This window comes from Amblyraja radiata, chromosome 7 (assembly GCF_010909765.2).
Source record: "Amblyraja radiata isolate CabotCenter1 chromosome 7, sAmbRad1.1.pri, whole genome shotgun sequence".
NCBI classification, from domain to species: domain Eukaryota; kingdom Metazoa; phylum Chordata; class Chondrichthyes; order Rajiformes; family Rajidae; genus Amblyraja; species Amblyraja radiata.
This window is the reverse complement of record NC_045962.1, coordinates 73,533,018-73,553,315: the sequence shown is the minus strand read 5'-3', so window position 1 is coordinate 73,553,315 and position 20,298 is coordinate 73,533,018. Positions and strand designations below refer to the sequence as shown.

The 20,298-nt window shown below is 39.8% G+C and overlaps 1 protein-coding gene across 1 annotated transcript in view; it reads right to left on the bottom strand.

Annotated features, from left to right (window-relative positions):
- Positions 1–20,288, bottom strand: part of LOC116975534 — a 53,895-nt gene extending 33,607 nt beyond the window's left edge. Inside the window, exons 1-10 of the mRNA XM_033024742.1 lie at positions 20,188–20,288; positions 17,427–17,715; positions 16,425–16,633; positions 13,682–13,736; positions 13,430–13,582; positions 8,629–8,877; positions 8,217–8,453; positions 4,662–6,187; positions 1,193–1,244; positions 570–694 (exon numbers count right to left, since the gene is read on the bottom strand). Coding sequence (XP_032880633.1) covers positions 570–694; positions 1,193–1,244; positions 4,662–6,187; positions 8,217–8,453; positions 8,629–8,877; positions 13,430–13,582; positions 13,682–13,736; positions 16,425–16,633; positions 17,427–17,595 — 2,775 coding nt within the window. The 5' untranslated portion in view covers positions 17,596–17,715; positions 20,188–20,288. The remainder of the gene's footprint in view (positions 1–569; positions 695–1,192; positions 1,245–4,661; positions 6,188–8,216; positions 8,454–8,628; positions 8,878–13,429; positions 13,583–13,681; positions 13,737–16,424; positions 16,634–17,426; positions 17,716–20,187) is intronic.
- Positions 20,289–20,298: the final 10 nt, after the last annotated feature.

The following is a 20,298-nucleotide window of genomic DNA, read 5'->3' as shown; positions in this document are numbered from 1 at the left end:
CAGTTACAGGGAGAGGTTGGATTGACATGGAATGTTTTCTCTCGAACATCAGAGGTTGAGGGGAGACTTGATGGAACTATATACAATAATGAAAGGCATAGATAGGGTAGACAGTCAGAACCTTTTCCCCAGAGTGGAAATGTTGAACAGTAGAGGACATAGCTATAAAGGTAAGAGGGGGAAAGTTAAATGGAGGTGTGCATGGCAGGATTTTTTTTTACACTATACACAAGTGGAGGGGGTCTAAAATACACAGATACAAAAGTGACCTTTAAGAGGCTTTTAGATAGACACATGGAAAAGTTCATGAAACAGAGGGATATAGATCATGTACATGCAGATAATATCAATTTAACTTGACATCATGTTCGACACAAACATTGTGGGCTGACGGGCCTGTCCTCTGCTGACCTGTTCTGTGTTTATTAATAAATCACTGAAGAACCATGCCAGAGTAAATATAAAAATCACAGGATAAATTGTGATAAAACTGCTCAAAAGGGGGAAAGAGTTCACCTGTCCCTATGGCTGGGAATGCTCGAAAAAGTGATATTCAGCCAGTCACATACCTGATGGTCCTCTTTTACAGATTGTCCGTCGGCATCTGGGTGTCTTAACGATGGCAAATATATAGAAACTCGACATCGCTGCTGGCCATCACTAGTAGCAACGATATTACCATCTGATCGAGGATCTATAAAATAAATTGTTCGACGAGCTTCACCCCGATTCAATTCTAGCCTCAGCTTAATTGTGAATACAATCGTATCTGGTGGTGGATTGGGTGTCAGCAGGCACGGAAATCGCTTTCAAAATATGGGGGGGGACCGGGGGACACAATTTCTCACATGCGCACACTCACACATGCACGCACACGCACTCGCGAGGCTTCGGAAGCTCAATCCAGCGCTAAATGCAGCTCAACTCTGCCTGTCTCGCAGGGTTAACCTACAGCCCTGCCTGGACTGACGGGACATCAGCCTGGAGTTGTGGAGCTAGCGCTGCTTCTCCACGCTTGCTGTCAACCTGGGCCATATTTCCCGTAAGTCCAGGCAGGGCTGTAGGTTAACCCGGCGGGACGGGCTGCCTAGAGTGTTTTGGCACGTCCCCCTCCTCCAATCATCATCCATCCCCCCCCCCCCCCCCCCAACAGTGTAAAGCATTATTTCTTCACATTTATAGTATATCTCACCTATAAGCAAATTAGCCGGCAGCTCATGGTCTTCACCATTTGATTTAGCAACCTAACATTAAAAATAATTGCATAGAAGAAAATGTGAACATTTTTATTAAGAACTACATATTTTGCAGAAATTGTTCAAATTGTGAATATCTAGTTAATTTAAAAATTGCTATATTGTACATTTCATTCTTTGTGTTGCTATCAGCTTACATTGCTTGTACAATTAAAATCTTATGGCAAATTAAATGGGTCACACAGCAGTTCATTTTTAGAAAATACATATATTTTAAGAGGGCAAATTATAATTTATTTACTACGTATTTAATAAAATTCAAATTCTCAGATTCTCATTCTCTGTATGACTTGTGTTACAGATATAATGACAACATATTTTTCACTCCACAGATGCTGTCTGACCTACTGAATATTTCCTGTCATTCACGTTAGTATTTCAGATTTCCTGCAGTTTATTGCTTTTCCATTACATAACATTGGATGGCAAGCATTTGACATTTACACTCTTGAAATCTGACTAAAATCCAAAATAATTAAATGAATATTTGTATACTGGTAACAGTGAGATTCACATAAGAGTTAATCTGTACAGTCCTAATCATGTATTTTGAAGAGAGTATACTGAACAACATACTTACAAGATAAAATCTTTGTGCACAGGTCATTAGTACTACAGCTGGAATGTTCCATTACTCTATCCAAAGTTTCAATTATTTCTTGATATTACACAGTGAATCAATTACTCTACATTACTACTTGTCATAGTGTAATTACAGTAAATCTTATTGCATGGAAACAAGCATTTGATTCAATGTCACCACATCGACCAACAAGCACTCATACACACTGGTCATAAACTAAACTAATCTTATTCTCCCTAAATTCCCATCCATTCCCCCTAAATTCTATAATTCTCCTGTACACTCGAGGCAATTTATCATGGCACTTAACCTATAAAGATACACATCTTTGGGAAGTGGGAGGAAACCCAAAAGCCCAGAAGAAATCTACACGTTCCCAGAGAGAAAATGCAAACACTACACGTAAAGCACTGGAGGTCAGGGCTAACCTGGATCACTAGAACTGCTAGGCAGCGGCTGTGCAAGATGCACTCCTGTTCTGCCCCAAGAGAAGTTTATCTCTTGCTTTGGTCCACTCATTACCCACCACCGACCCAAAGGGGTTTTATCATGTCCTTGAGCGCTCAGACGACTTGGTGTGTGGTGGTGGCTACCAAGCCATTCCAGTTGAGAGACACTAAACTTCCCTATCCAGACTACATCCAAGATCTTTGTTGCTTTCTCTGCTTTTTCCAAGTGTTGTTCAATATGGACTTAATCAGCTGAGTAAGGAAAATAGTGTCACAGCACCAGAGGCCCGGTAGAATCCTGAACCCGGCTGTTGCCTGTGTGGAGTTTGCTCATTCTCCCCATGTGACAGAACTGGGGGAGATAGACGAGAAAGTGGGGATAATAAAATGTAATTACTGTAGAAGGCAGTGGAGGCCAATTCACTGGATGTTTTCAAGGGATAGTTATGGGGCTGTCCCACTGTACGAGGTAATTCAAAAGTTCTCCCGAGTTTCCCGATTCGAACTCGGAGAATTACGGTAATAGCCGCTCGCAGGTACTCGGGGCTCTCGTGGACATTTTTCAACATGTTGAACATTTTTCACTAGTCTTCAGGAGCTTACCGTGTTTCTCGAGTACCTGCCGTTAGCCTTACGAGTCGCTAAGAGACGTCCTGAGCTCCGACGTACCCGCAACGTACATTCTACATGCTTACCACGAGTTAGATTTTTTTTTAAACCCGGGATAGTTCTTGAATTAGCTTGTACAGTGGGACAGCCCCTTTAGATATAGCTCTTAGGGCTAACAGAATCAAGTGATACGGAGAAAAAACAGGAACGGGGGTACTGATTTTGGATGATCAGCCATGATCATATTGAATGGCGGTGCATTCTCAAAGGGCTGAATGGCCCACTCCTGCACCTATGGTCTATGTTTCTATGGATGCCGGATGGTTCATATGGTTTTGGTAGGCTGAGGGGTCTGTTCCTTTGCATCAATCAATGACTCTAATAAGTTGACCTGATACCATGAGACTTTGGGGGATCCAGAGTTAATGCTGCGGACTCTACCACCTTTTAGTCGGAATTTTGATGAAGGAGTCTGTCATATTGCCCATGAAAAGTTGTTTGACAAGCCTGTGGGACAACTTTCATAATTCAAACACCAACATTCAGATGTTTGTGAAGAGGTCTTAGCCAGGTCTGAAATTGATGCCTCGATTGATGCTGGGTGATCCATCCCGTTTACTATTTCTCCTTTTGATAGTACAGGTGAATGGCTCACTCGGCTTTTTCAAAGGGTATTTAAGAGTGAACATGTGGGGTGAGTGGGTGCTACTGGAGTTACATGTCAGTCTGACCAGGTAGAGAGAGGCGTTCAGCAGCAGCTCATCTGAAGCCGGAGCAGAGTCGGTCAATTGGGCGGCACAATGGCACCATGGGAGAGTTGCTGCCTCGCGGCACCAGAGACCCGGGTTCGATTCTGACTACGGGTGCTGTCAGTGTGGAGTGTGCAAGTTCTCCCTGTGATCTCGTGGGTTTCCTCCAGGTGCTCTGGTTTCCTCCCACATTCCAAAGACGTGCAGATGTGTAGGTTAATTGGCCTCTGTAAATTGTCCCTAGCATGTAGGATAGAACTGTGAACGGGTTGGCTGGCATGAACTCGGTGGGCCAAAGGGCCTTTTTCCCCATGTTGTGTCTCTTAGAAAAAAAACTTAGCAGCATACAAAACAGGCAGCCATGGCAACTGCATAAATAGAAAATTAAAACTCAACCTAGGGCCAAGTATCAGACCAAGGATGCAAACAGCTTCATTATGCTTAATTTCCTCAACAGGCTATCATCTGATTTACATTATCTGAATTACCAAAGACACGAGAAACTGCAGATACTGGAAGAAAATAAAAACAAAATGGAGGAACTCAGCTGGTCAGGCTGTATCGGTGGAGGCTTTTCACGATACCTCTGTATACACGACAATAAACTCAAATGAACTGAGGGAATTCCAGACAGATAGCATGTCGGATGGAGCCCCTTCACTGATTCTGTAGGTGAACAAAATGGAAGGACTGATGGGAAGGTAGAGGTTATCACAACAAAGGCTGAAAGGACAGACAAACAGGGAGCATAGTAAGAATGCTAGGGGGAAGTGTTTCAATGCAAGGCGAATTATAGATAAAGCAGATGAACTTAGAACCTGCAAAAAAGAGAGAGGTTAGAAAATGAAAGGTCCTTCGGTCATAAAAATTTGGTCCCTGACCCGAAACATCTGTCCATTTACTCCACAGACGCTGCCTGACCTGCTGAGTTTCTCCAGCACTTTGTTTTTATTGCTTTATAATTGTTAGATGCTTAAGTTGCTTAAGTCAGATTTGTCAAGTTGTGTAAACTTACATGCTTTAAAAGGTCTGCCTTGCTCCGCAATTCTTCTTTGATGTTAATGAGCAACAGGCAGTCATGAATTTTAGCCTTATCTTGTAGAGTACCTATGTGCTTGGTGAGGGCATTGGTTTCTCCTGCATTGCAGTAGGTGAGGGTCTGTTTACAAACAAGCGATAAACTATCTGTAATAGCAGAAACAGCATTTTCCATTTGTTTTGCTCTACCAAATACTTGCAAACCCGACTTGGGTGTTCTGACAAATAAAATGGTGACTCCTTGGCTTTGGACTTCGGGTAGTTCATGGAGAATTGAGAAATTTTCCATATAGTCTACTAGGATATTTTCTGTAGAAATGAACCTCATGGTGATCTGCTCTTCATTTAAAACACTTCTCAGTATTTTTGCAGCATCTGAAACATTGTTTGAAAATCCTACAATTATTACAGAAGCTGGATTCTTCTCCTCCACAAATGTGCAGGTTGAATATTGTTGCATTTTCAAATCATGAAGGGACTTTGTCCATTGGTCAACCTGGGTGACATGGATTTGCTCTGGAGTAATGTTAATTGTTTCTTCGTGGAAAAGCTGCTTCATCTTATCTTCCGCATCCTTTACATCTGCCTTGATAGCCAGGAGTTCAACAGACTTCCTCTTCAATAGCGTGGCCTTAAGTCCACTTTTAACAAAGTGAGTTTGCACAAATTTCTTGAGATCTAGAGATTTTACAAAATCTTTCATGTGAGAAGATTGATCGAGAGACTTTCTTTCCAGTTGGGTAAGAAGGTTGCTGATGATCCCGTGAGCCTTGCCAACTTTCTTTTTCAGTCCTTTCAGTTTTATGAAAGGGGGAGCAATGTTTGTGGACACTTCCACAAAAGAAATATCATCTTGTAGATTAGTTTGCAGAAACTCCAACTCCTCATAACTCTCAAATGGAATTTTCTCTACAACAGTATTCCTTTCATTTTCTAATTCTTCTATTACCTTTTTCAATATGCCTTGCAACTTTGTGGAGGCATCCAGAACATTGCTCGATTCCCCGACAATAACCACCTTGTTTTCTGTTGGAAGGTGAACCACATTTACCAAGCCAGGTAATTTAAATTGATTACTTCTGCACTTTACATTTTCCCACAAGTCTTGATCTACCTGAAAGTCTTTGAAATCAAACCTTTCCATAAATTTCTGAATTGCCACTGTGGCATGCTTCTTCCAATTATTTGCAATTTTATACCACAATAATGTATTTGCATCCAAAGACGGTTTCAGGCTTATTTTCTCTGAATTTGGAGAGTCTGCAAAGGAAATGTTACAATACACATCCTTTGATACTTGTTCCAACTCACGATTATAGTAATGCATATTAGTTTGGATATAGCTTAGAAGCACGGGATTGACACAGATGCTGCATTCTTCATGTAGTTTGACTTTCGGACCATTAGCTCCATACAAAGATAGTTGCAGATCAGGGTAATAGCGACAAACAGTCAGCTGGGAATCCTTTAAGGAATGTTTCTTCTCCACAACATTTTTCGTCACTATAATAAAAATGAGAAGTCAGAACATTTTGATTAAAAGAGGTAGATCTATTTTCTGAATAGGTTTGTTCAAACATATGTGGAACTCTGCCATATTACATTTTGTTGCAATCACACAGTAACCAAAGAGAAAATGAGTAATCATTGAATTATTGGGCAAAGCGCCATGGGGTAGCACAAATGTAATTTCCATAAACTAAATTCTGAGGAACGATTCACTCTGCAACCTTGCTCCTTGGTTAATGGTATGGAGGAGGAAAAACATAATTGAAGTAATTTGAGTATTTATAGATTTGGATTATTTGAATTAACATTAAAAATGTCAAAGTAAAATAATGATTAGTATTGTGTATAAGAGTCAGTTGCAACTTTACAAAACTTTGATTCATAGAAACATAGAAAATAGGTGCAGGAGTAGGCCATCCTGCACCTGTTGAGTATAGGAGCAGGGAGGTTCTACTGCAGTTGTACAGGGTCTTGGTGAGACCACACCTGGAGTATTGCGTACAGTTTTGGTCTCCTAATCTGAGGAAAGACATTCTTGCCATAGAGGGAGTACAGAGAAGGTTCACCAGACTGATTCCTGGGATGTCAGGACTTTCATATGAAGAAAGACTGGATAGACTCGGTTTGTACTCGCTAGAATTTAGAAGATTGAGGGGGGATCTTATAGAAACGTACAAAATTCTTAAGGGGTTGGACAGGCTAGATGCAGGAAGCTTGTTCCCGATGTTGGGGAAGTCCAGAACAAGGGGTCACAGTTTAAGGATAAAGGGGAAATCTTTTAGGACCGAGATGAGGAAAACTTTTTTCACACAGAGAGTGGTGAATCTGTGGAATTCTCTCCCGCAGAAGGTAGTCGAGGCCAGTTCATTGGCTATATTTAAGAGGGAGTTAGATGTGGCCCTTGTGGCTAAAGGGATCAGGGGGTATGGAGAGAAGGCAGGTACAGGATACTGAGTTGGATGATCAGCCATAATCATATTGAATGGCGGTGCAGGCTCGAAGGGCCGAATGGCCTACTCCTGCACCTATTTTCTATGTTTCTATCCGGCCCTTCGAGCCTACACCGCCATTCAATACGATCATGGCTGATCATTTCCAGAAAAGCAATATGCTCAACATTACCAGAACTTGATCCTGCTCCTTTCCCTCTTTTATTAAACAGATCTACATATGGATGGTGCAACATATCAGATGCATTTGGAGTATTGTGCACAGTTCTGGTTGCCCCATGACAGGAGGAATGTGGAGGCTTGAGAGGGTGCAGAAGAGGTATTACCTACAAGACTGGACAAACCTGGATTGTCAAGGTAGGATAAACTTAGATCGTTTTCACTGGAGCATTGGGGGTTGAGCAGAAACCGGATAGAAGTATACAAAATTGTGGGTGCCTGGAACGTGTTGTCAGATATGTCGGTGTGAACAGATAAGATCAGCAGATGCATATTCAGAGAATGGAGAGGTCACGTGCAGGAAGAGGGGATTTGTTTAAACTGGCATCAGCTTAAATTTTTCAATTTAACCTTTGCCCTCTATTTTAAGATTCCCTTACCTGGGGAAAACATAGGACAGCACAACACAGGAGCAGGCCCTTGGCCCAAAAGGTCTGTGCTAAACATGTTAAGACAAACTCTTATCTGCCAGTACATAATCCAAATCATTCCCTGCATATCCATGTGCCTATCCAAAGATCTCTTGGATGTCACTGTTGTATTTGCCTCTACCACCACAAGATTATGACTATTCAACATATCAATGCCCCTCAATTTTATACACCTCTAAGGTCACCCCTCAACCTTCTAAGGAAAAAAGTCCCAGCCTCTCCTTATAACTCAAGCCCTCCAGGCCCACTAGCATCATCAAGCCCTCCAGGCCCACTAGCATCATCACCCTTTCCATTTTAATGATATCCTTGCTGCAGAAGGATGAGCAGAACTGTGGACAATGCCCCAAGTGTGGTCTCATACAAATTCATATAAATTCTTGAAATACAATCAACCTTTATTGAAAAACTGAAGTTCCATACCCTCGGGATCATGAAACCGTAGAACAGCTACTCCTTCAAATGCTTTGATATGAATTTCTGCTATTTCTCCACCACCACTGCGAATGTTATTTGAAAAGTATAAATCCAGCAAGTCTTCATTAATATTGGGATGAAGTCCTTCTATCAGCACAGAATCAGTCTTCCTCAGGCGTTGGGCAGTGATGTTATTATTTTCAAATGGTTTTTGGCAACAATTCCACACAAAACTGTTACTATCTAAAAAAAAAAGTAGGGAAATATTCCATAATACTGGATCCAGAAGCATTAATCACAATCTTCAACAGAACCTTCACTCATCCCATTTCATTCAATTGCATATATTAATTAGCACAGCGCAAACTATGTAAATAAATGAACAGTTAATAGTTGATAATAAATGAAAAATACCAACCTATATCAGTTGTAAATGTGACCACTACTGATGTACCATCTTGCAAAGGCTCAATATTATGCATTGCATTATTGCTGAGGCTATCAATGTAAAGTGAAATATGTTGCAACCTTGAGCTATCATCAAAACCCTTCAGAATAAACTGTCGGGATTCAAACTTCTCATCTTCTTTGCGTTTATCATATAATTGCACATTCAGAGTGTTGCCAGCGATGGTGTACTGCTCTTGTGAAATTATTTTTTCAAGGTCTGTAATCATAAACCAGAATGGCAAAATAATCAGTCAAATATAATCCATGCATGGTCATCGCAACCTTGGTGCTGTTAAGAAATTGTGTAGCCCAGCTGCTTATATAAAATCATTTCATCTAAATCTGATGTAAAAGCAGTAAAAAAGACAATTTGCAATTTTGTTTAAAAACAACGGAATTTTACACTATCTTGACCATCTAGCATGTCAGCAATCAATATTATAAATTACATATATCATATCATTATGCTTAAGGAATGTATTACATACACACACACCAATTATATATATTGCAGTAGAAACAACAATAAAATCCATTTATATAGAGCCTTTGACAGAGAAAAGTGCTACATTAGAATGTTACCAAACACAGAGAGATGAGAACAAGAAACAGATGCAAACAGGGGAAGATTGTTGACCAAAGTTAAAGAGGCAAGATTTAAAGAGGATCTTTAAGAAGAGAGAGATGGGCAGATAGAAAGGTATCAGCAGAGAATTCCAAATGAGGTGGGGTAAAGGAATGGAGGAAATTGGTGAGATGGGGAACAGAAAAGGCCATAAGGCTATTTGGAAACAAAGATGAAAGATGGGTAAGGACAGGTAGCTCAATGTTCCAGGGTACAGATGTTACAGGCATGACAGATGAAGGACGACTAAAGTGTTGAGAGAACATTCTTGGGGAATCATCCAATGTGGATACAGTATATGGGAAGAATTTAGAAACATGAATGGATGATCACTTTGATAGGACTGTATTATCGAACTTCCAATAGTCAATTTGAATCAGATAAAAGGGAGATTGTAGATAACTAAGAATAATAGGTTATATTTAGTGGGAAATATTAAATTCCCCAATATTGGGTGGGCCATCCATAATACAAAAGGTCTTGGTTGGGTGAAAATTGCTAAATATGTCCACTAAAGCTTTCTTAATCAATAGTTGGAGGGGTCTACTAGAGAGGCTCAACACAGGATGTCGTCTTGGGGAACAAGGTATGCACTTGCAGAGATGTTTACATCATCTGCAGTCTTGTGTGAAGTTCTGGAAGACTGGAGAGTGACTAATGTTGTACCACTATTTAGAAAGGGCAGCAAGGAAAAAAACAGGAATCTACTGTGGTCAGTAGGTTACTTGCAGGGAATCTGAGACATAAGATCTCAGTTCAGTTTAGTTGATTGTCCCGTGTACCGAGGTACAGTGAAAAGCTTTCCAGGGAGGGTAGGTTAAATGCATACATAGCACATTAGCTGTCAGTTTATTACCAAACTCTTTTATAGAGGGAGGGAATAAACGTTATTCCCTTATCATGTACCCATACATTGCAAATGGATTGATTGTAACCATGTCTTTTTTTTTTTTCCGCTGACTGATTAGCATGCAACAAAAATCTTTTCACTGTACCTCGGTACACGTGACAATAAACTGAACTTTAGTTGCACCACGGTCTTCAGTTTTCCACTATTATGATTACCTTGTATTAACTTATTATATTTTTGATTATTATATTTATCCATGTGTTATTGCATTTATGGGCCTGCAAAGCTGCAGCAAGTATTTATTTATTTTGTTGTTAGTATATATAACTATTAGGCAGCACAGAGGTGAAAGGGCAGCGCAGTGTCACAGCAACAGAGTTTCTGCCTTATAGCGCCAGAGATCTGGGTGCTGCCTGAACAGAGTTTGTACATTCTCCCCGTGACCATGTGGGTTTCCTCCCAAATTAGAAAGATGGGCAGGTTTGCAGGTGAATTGACTTCTGTAAATTGTCTTGTGTTGGAAAGAACTAGTGTACAGGTGATTGCTGGTTGGTGTGGACTCGGTGGGCCAAAGGGCCTGTTTCCATTCACACTCTCCCTCTCCCTAAACACCCTTGACCCTTAGAGAGTATAAAGTCATAAGGAATAGGAGTAGAATTAGGCCATGCGACCCATTAGATCTACTCCACCATTCAATCATGGCCAATCTATCTCTCCCTTCTAACCCCATTCTCCTGCCTTCTCCCCATAACCTCTGACACCTGAGTGTCTCTGTCGCAGGTATATTATATACAAAGGATGAAACTCCTTACACAAATTAAATGTTATTTAAGTATGTCAGATGAGGTAAAAAAAATCCTCTCACTATAGTACCAATGTTCAATAGATTCAGGATCAGTTCCTGTGGATTGGAGGATAGCTAATGTTATCCCACTTTTCAAGAAAGGAGCGAGAGAGAAAACGGGGAATTACAGACCAGTTAGCCTGACCGGTGGTGGGAAAGATGCTGGAGTCAATTATTAAAGAGTTAATAATGGGGCATTTGAACAGCAGTAAAAGGATTAGTCCAAGTCAACATGGATTTATGAAAGGGAAATCATGCTTGACCAATCTTCTGGAATTTTTTGAGGATGTGACAAGTAAAATGGATGAAGGGGTGCCAGTGGATGTAGTGTATCTAGACTTTCAGAAAGCCTTTGATAAGGTCCCGCACGGGAGACTGGTGACTAAAATTAGAGCACATGGTATTGGGGGTAGGGTGTTGACATGGATAGAAAATTGGTTGGCAGACCGGAAGCAAAGAGTAGGAGTGAACGGGTCCTTTTCAGAATGGCAGGCAGTGGCGAGTGAAGTGCCGCAAGGCTCGGTGTTGGGGCCGCAACTGTTTGCCATATATATTAATGATTTGGAAGAGGGAATTAGGAGCAACACTAGCAAGTTTGCAGATGACACAAAGCTGGGTGGCAGTGTGAACTGTGAAGAGGATGTTAGGAGGTTGCAGGGTGACCTGGACAGGTTGAGTGAGTGGGCAGATGCAGTATAAGATAGATAAATGTAAGGTTATCCACTTTGGCGGCAAAAACAAGGGGGCAGATTATTATCTCAATGGGGTTAGGTTAGGTAAGGGGGAGGTGCAGCGATACCTGGGCGTCCTTGTACACCGGTCACTGAAAGTTGGCTTACAGGTACAGCAGGCAGTGAAGAAAGCTAATGGAATGTTGGCCTTCATAACAAGAGGATTTCAGTATAGAGTAAAGAGGTTCTTCTGCAGTTGTAAAGGGCTCTGGAGTATTGTGTACAGTTTTGGTCTCCTAATTTGAGGAAAGACATCCTTGTGATTGAGGCAGTGCAGCGTAGGTTCAGAGATTGATCCCTGGGATGGCGGGACTGTCATATGAGGAAAGATTGAAAAGACTAGACTTGTATTCACTGGAGTTTAGAAGGATGAGGGGAAGAATCTTATAGAAACATATAAAATTATAAAATGACTGGACAAGCTAGATGCAGGAAAAATGTTCCCAATGTTGGGCGAGTCCAGAACCAGGGGCCACAGTCTTAGAATAAAGGGGAGGTCATTTAAAACTAAAGTGAGAAAAAACTTTTTCACCCAGAGAGTTGTGAATTTATGGAATTCCCTGCCACAGAGGGCAGTGGAGGCCAAGTCACTGGATGGATTTAAGAGATAGTTAGATAGAGCTCTAGGGGCTAGTGGAGTCAAGGGATATGGGGAGAAGGCAGGCACGGGTTATTGATAGGGGACGATCAGCCATGATCACAATGAATGGCGGTGCTGGCTCGAAGGGCCGAATGGCCTCCTCCTGCACCTATTTTCTATGTTTCTATGTTACTATCTAAGTAGATTTGGGGCACTATTGACACATACTTCAAAGCAAGACTTTATTAAGGGAACTTATAGCAACGCTGTAAGCAAAAAATTATCTGAAACAAATCAACACATGAATCAGAGGAATATCTCAAATGTGGAAATGATAAGAAGCTTATGGGTATTGGTGCTGGTGGCCTTTTGCACCCCGCCCCCCCCCCCCCTCCTCTCTCCCTCCATTTCCTCATTCTTATTCGCTTAAGCAAAGGAACTTAGTGTTGCAAAATAATTGTCACGGGCTGCACTCTGCATATGCATCACCTCCAATTAGTGTTTGTGTTTCCGAAAACTACAGTACTTATTTTTCCATAATATCTTCTTGAAATCTGCAAGGCTTGCCTCGGTTGGGAATTTAGGAATTACATTACCACATGAATGCTCATTAAAGTCAAAAGAGGTGGTAGGCATTCATGGAATAGAGTAATCTCTAGGCTCTTATTGTTTGCATTCCCACTAATACATTCTTTCACTGTTAGTTTCAAAATGCTACAGCAAATGTGATAATTTGATGAGCGTTGGCAGCACTGGGCCTATACCCGCTGGAGTTTAGAAGGATGAGGGGGTATCTCATTGAAATTTACCAACCAGTAAAAGGCCTGGATAGAGAGATGTTTCTGCTGGAGATGTTTCCAGATAATCTAGGACCTGAGAGAACAGCCTCAGACATACATTTGGAAAGGAGATGAGGAATCTCTTTAGCCAAATGGTGGTGAATCTATGGAATTCATGCCACAGATGGCTGTGGAGGCCGCCTTTAGGTATTTTTAAAGCAGAGATTCTTGATTAGTAACGGTGTTGAGGGTAATGGGGTTGAGGGGGAAAGGTAGAGCAGTTATGATTGAATGGCAGAGCAGATTCAATGGGCCAAATGGCTTCATTCTGTTTAAATGTCTTATGAACTTGTAATTTACCATTACGTCTACGGCAGGTCAAAATCCAAGAGCATTCGCTTTTTACAGAAATTTCCACATCTGGTGAAAATCTTTCAAAAAACATCTCAATAACATCTCTGTCAACACGACTGTTGCTCCTCACCAGCAGCTGGTTAGAAAATGATTCTGAAGCTGAAAGAGAAAATTGCACATGCAAGGAATTGATTTTCTCATAAATATGCTGAAAGTTTCAGCCGGCTGAACTTCGAATTGTCTAAACAAAGCCAATACCTGACTCTTGATGTAGAGATGGGGATTTTTGAATTTGAACTTGCTTCAGCAGGCTCTATATGTAGAAAGTAGAATTAAATTGCCAGATTGCCAAATTGTTTGAGCCAATAGAGATGCAAATAAAATCAAAATACATATAGTAATCACTCCACTTTTATTTATAAATCCTTGAACTGTACTGGATAAGAACAGGCTTTTTCGCCAACAATGTCTGTGCCAAACATGATAAGATCTTCTCTTATCTGCACTTACTTCACAACTTCAAACAAACTCTGAACTATAACAGCCTCTTGCATAGAGAGATAGAGAGATAGAGAGATAGAGAGATAGAGAGATAGAGAGATAGAGAGATAGAGAGATCTATATCTATAAATATATTTATATATATATATTTATATTTATATATATATATATTTATATATATATCTATATTTATATAAATATATTTATATAAATATATCTATAAAAATATATATATATAAATATATAAATAAAAATATATAAATATAAATATAAAAATATATAAATACAAATATATAAATATAAATATAAAAAAATATATATATATACACATATATACATATATACACCATAGACAATATATATATTGCTCTATGGTATATAGACACACTGATCTGTTCTGTATTTATGCCTACAATATCCTGTTGTGCTGCAGCAAGCAAGAATTTCATTGTCCTCTCGGACACATGACAATAAACTCTCTTAACTTGAATCCATATCCAAATGTCTATCTAATAGTCACTTCAATGCCATTATCGTATCATAATTTAATTTATAATTATCTCTCCATGTTTCTTGAATGTAATCATACTGCTCTTGTACAATTTGATCATACTCAATGTTACACTGTTTACATTGGATTTGTGGAAATATGAATGAGATACAATACTATGTCAGCTGCTTCCTGACAATGTGCTAAGGTTGCCAAGCAGCCATTTTCCAGTGAGTCTCACTGAGTAGCAATTAGAGATCAAACCAATAATGATTTTTCCCCCTATTCCCGTCTATGGAGATGCGAAAGCAAATTCAGCAAAATGCTTAATATAAAATGCTGCAAAACTTAATTTTGTCAGGGAACGGATCAGAAAAATGGTCTATATATATAGCAATGTTACATAATTTTGAGATTTTAAAAATCAAGTCTGCAATTTATCCCATCAGATAAAGCATGAAAATAAGTTTAATTTGACACCTAATTCACTTTCATATCTTCAGTATTAAAAAAGTTATGGCCATTTTCATACTCGGAAATTAGCATCTTGTTCACTATTGATTTTCCATTGAATTAACACAAAAGTTGTGATCAAGGACAGTGAAATGGCCATAACTTTATTAAAAATTAAGAGAACTGAAAGGCATTTTCAGTTATTATAGATTGAAGCATTCTGAAACAAATATTAAACAATCTTACTTGGATGACCTGAAATTAAAGCATACAATTAGTTAGTTACCCAATTGTAGCTAATTCCAAAATTCAATTAATAGATCTAAACATCTGTCCATTTCTTAAGAAAAGATTAACATTTTTAAATAGCCTAAGTGTCCAAAGAACATTCACACAAGAATTCACAATAAAACATGATTTTTAAATCTCATTGACATTAATTTATAGGCCAAATGAATGGATTTAATTAGTGTTTAATTGCTGTAAATTAATGGCCATTTAAATCAGCTTGCGAGTGGGTTTTTCTGGAACACGATGGTTTGGAACATTGCCATTGTGGTGGATTTGAAGCCCATATGCGGCATGAAAGATACTGTGGGTTTGAATGGGCCCCCAAGTCACGTACTCGCAACTTAAAATTTTGAATAAAGGGATCTTAAGAAGTACTTTTTAAATGTAAAAATAAACAAACTACCTTGCCTTGTCCCCTAAATAAGATCCGTCCCGTTGTCGGCGTTCGCGGCTTTAGAGGATGATTTTTAATCTACTATAATAATGAAATAACCCAATTTAGTTTAAAAATTGCTGCAGCAAACGAATTTCGCAGCGATTTTTCGTCAGCAACTAAGTAGGCTGAACAACATCGATTTCAATAGCCAAGAGAAAATCGCGTTTTAAACCCACCCCCCTCTCAAAGGCGCCAAAGTCACGCACACGGGCAGCGACAGAACTGCAGCGCCGCTGAAGGTAAGTTTTGCAACATACCTACTATATATTGTAACATTAACCCAGTTAAGAAACGTTTTATTTTATCCTGTAAAAGAGTACCCAAGTACCATCTTCAAGAATCATTGAAAAACAATAAAACTAAACAGAAGATGGTGTCACACAGAGGGTTGTGAATGTGGAATTCTCAGCCTCAGAAGGCAGTGGAGGCCAATTCTCTGGATACTTTCAAGAGAGTTAGATAGAGCTCTTAAAGATGGCGGCGTCAGGGGATATGGCAAGATAGCAGGAATGGGGTACTGATTGTCAATGATCAACCATGATCATATTGAATGGTGGTGCTCACTCGAAGGACCGAATGGCCTACTCCTGCACTTATTGTCTATAAGATTGAGCCAATAGGGAATAAGTCTTTCAGCTTTGATAATGAATCTTAAACAAGAGACTGGTTAAAAAGTCTGAGATCCACTTTATGCACAATCTTACATTTGCACGTATACATGTGGGTATGAATCAAGATAAGAGGCTTTTGCCTCAAAATTCATATTTTTTGTAAAATGTTGTCAACAAAGAACAATTTTGCATGGTACACTTAAATTAGAGGTAAATTACCTGACAATGTCCACTCAGTTTGTTTGGACTGGTCAACAATTGACTTTGTTCTATGTCTAGCACATTGTCGGTACCAGGTGTCACTCCATTGAACCTCTCAGAACTTTCATTACCATTGTCCTCCTTACAGATTGTGACCTGAAGCTGGACTGGATTTCGAGTTGAAAGTTGCACCGTGTGGCATTTCCTATTCGCAACATTTTTCTGCACTGGATAAACACAGGATAAACACGAATAATTTTTCATTCAGCATTTGGTAAGAGTAACACAAAGATAGACACAAAATGCTGGACTAACTCAGCGGTACAGGTAGCATCTCTGGAGAGAAGGAACGGGTGACGTTTCGGGTCGAGACCCTTCTTCAGACTGAAGGTCATGGGAAAGGGAAACGTAAGAGTAACCTTTCTTTACTCTTTAACAATTGGTGTACTGCCTCCAGTGACAGCTGTTCAAATGCAGATTACATAGATACATAGACAATTCTAGATGCAGGAGTAGGCCATTCGGCCCTTCGAGCTAGCACCGCCATTCAATGTGATCATGGCTGATCATCCACAATCAGTACCCCGTTCCTGTCGTCTCCCCATATCCCTTGACTCCGCTATCTTTAAGAGCTCTCTCTTGAAAGCATGTACATAGAGGCAAATTTTGACATGGCTGACAAACATGGCAGTCATTGCCTTCCTGATACTTATTTCCCCCATGGCTCTTTCGTGAGTGGTGAACCCAGAGCTCAGAGACAAGAGTCCAATTAACCCAGCCAAGTTTGGAATTCCTCTCATAAATTAAAGCAGCAATGTTCTAACCAAGTCTCATTTAATTTCTGAAAGGAAGAGATAATCACAGAGAAAATCCCCAAATATCAAAAAATAACTGAAAGATCTAAACATAAGCATCAGTTTATCAAGTTGTCAATGGGTCATTATGGGCAAGTACTCTTTCCATAGTTACACACCAGTCATAATACAGGTCAAATTGTCTTTGTAAAAATCAAATTCTTACCTTTCTCACTTTCAAAATAAACCAGGAATTTTGCTCGATCAGGATGTGGCTTAATTTCACATTCACCTCCTCCTGAGTTCCTCTTGCTTTGAAAATAAATGGCTAGTTTATTTTTAGCTGTGTCAAGGTCGACATTCAGCCCTTCCACTAACACTGGAAATCCAGCCATCCTTTTGATTGAGACCAGTGTTTCAGCCCTGATGTTACGGGATTTCAGGAGGTTTATTTTGTGAAGGCAAGCGTCCAACTGTATCTCAACAGCTTGAAGATAATATTTGAAAGCTTTTATCTGTACAGGGGAAAAAAAGTCTGTTTGTGCTGCCAAATCATAAGTAAAATAACCGCACAAGGATGACTAATTTGGAAATTCCAGTTGATTTTATATGATACCAGTCTGGTATTAACCATATAACCATATAACAATTACAGCACGGAAACAGGCCATCTCGACCCTTCTAGTCCGTGCCGAACACATAATCTCCCCTAGTCCCATATACCTGCGCTCAGACCATAACCCTCCATTCCTTTCCCATCCATATAACTATCCAAGTTATAATATAACAATATAACTACTGTATTTAGAGACACAGTATGGAAACAGGCCCTTTGGCCCATGACGATCATTGATCACCCACTAGAAACAAAGAACTGCAGAGACTGGTTAATACACTAAAGGGCACAAAAGTGCTGCAGTAATGGTTTGCTGATCACCCCTCCAAGCTAAAGTCCTGACTAGAAATTTTGTTGTAAATGGTAAGAAACTAGAGGCCTTTATTCTTTTGTAAAACATTTATAGTTTAGAAATACAGCATAGAAACAAACCCTTCGGCCCACCGTCCATACTGAGCATCGATCTCAGATCGACATCGGTTTAAGGCGAGATTTAATAGGAACCCGAGGGGCAGCTTTTTCCATACAGAGGATGGTGGGTATATAGAGCAAACTGCCAGAGGAGGCAGGTACTAGAACATCATTTAAAAGTACAGTCGTTCCATGTTATCCCACTTTTCACATCTTACACACTAGGGCTAATTTACAGAAGCCAATTAATCTATGAACCCACACATCTTTGGGATGCAGGAGGAAACCAGAGCAACTGGAGAAACCCTGGGTGACCACATGGGAACGTACAAACTCCATACAGAAACCGCTCGTGGTCAGGATCAAACCCAGGTCCCTGGCGCTATGAGGCCATATTAGGATTTAGAAAATATGGTGAGCCTAGACTAAATGAAGGTTTAAAAGGAAAACTAACAGGTTAAAAGATTTCCATTTACAAATCACCTATCAGAATGTTTCAATGTGTTTGGTGTCCACCAACATATATTTGAAATACACTCAATGCTTTTCTTTAATGTGATAGAAACATAGAAAATAGGTGCAGGAGTAGGCCATTCGGCCCTTCGAGCCTGTACTGCCATTCAATATGATCATGGCTGATCATCCAACTCAGTATCCTGTACCTGCTATCTCTCCATACCCCCTGATCCCTTTAGCCACATCTAACTCCCTCTTAAATATAGCCAATGAACTGGCCTCAACTACATTATGTGGCAGAGAATTCCAGAGATTCACCACTCTCTATGTAAAAAATGTTTTTCTCATCTGAGTCCTAAATGATTTCCCCTTTATCCTTAAACTGTGACCCCTTGTTCTGGACTTCCCCAATATAGGGAACAATATTCCTGCATCTAGCCTGTCCAACCCCTTAAGAATTTTGTAAGTTTCTAAGTTTCTATAAGATCCCCGTGATGTTACGTATCAGTGTACACTCAAAAGCATTTCACTGTACCTCAGTACACGTGACAGTAAACAAAACTAAATACATGAGAGATGGATTAAAAATTTTTTTTTTAAACATTTCATTTGAAAGACAACACCTCCAAAAGTTTATATTTTTCTCTGAACTACACCAGGAGAATTAAACAATGTAAGGCTAGAATTCCACTGAGGGTGAATTATGGGGTTATTTAGTCAGACGGATTAATGAGATAAGTTAGAGGTTGATAATACAAAGATGTTCATAGCACTGCTGTGGAATATTGGTGATTCAGAAGAAAGTGACGGCAGCAATGAGCCTTTATGGCCAATTGTAGTTGGGACTTTGAAAATGGCACCAAAACGTGGCAACTCTTGTATATAGACTCAGTGGACTGTTTCTATGCATTATTGTGCTTAATCGGGGATTGTACTTATATATGGCAATACTATTACTTCTCTAAATGCAAAGAAAAATAATTTTACTGTACCTTGTACACCTAATAAAGAATCATTCAGCATTGAACGTGTAAAAAAACATGAGCCAATATCACAACCCTGGCCTTGCCCTAACACAGATATATCCTTTATCCTATCCATTCCTCCAGCTACCTAGTACCTCTATGCCAGTTCTAATTAAGTTTAATTGACCTGAAAGTTAACTCTCGTTTCTCTTTCCACAGCATCTTCTGAGTATTTCTACCAGTTACTATGGTTAATTTCAGATGTTCAACATCTTCAGTTCTTCGAATTATCATGCATTATTGAACAAGTCCAACTCTCTTCAGCCATATGAGAGTAGCAAAGTAAACGTGGATTTAGGCGGATCAATACAACGCATCGCTCAGGTCTAATTTAAGTCTCGAGATTCAAGAGTAGGCTATTTAACTCTTACAGCTCGTCCCGCTATCCAACCAAGCAATTTACCCCATTATCTCTTAATAACTTCTGTCAACAAACAAGTTTGAAAAATCTCAGTCTCAAATTCCAAGTTTATACCAACCTCTGCAGAGAGCAAGTAAAGTACTCACGGGGGAGCAGCAGCAACCTCAGTCGGCGTTACCGAACTACCACTAGAACTGAATCGTTCCCGTAAAGCGCATGTTAACCTGTT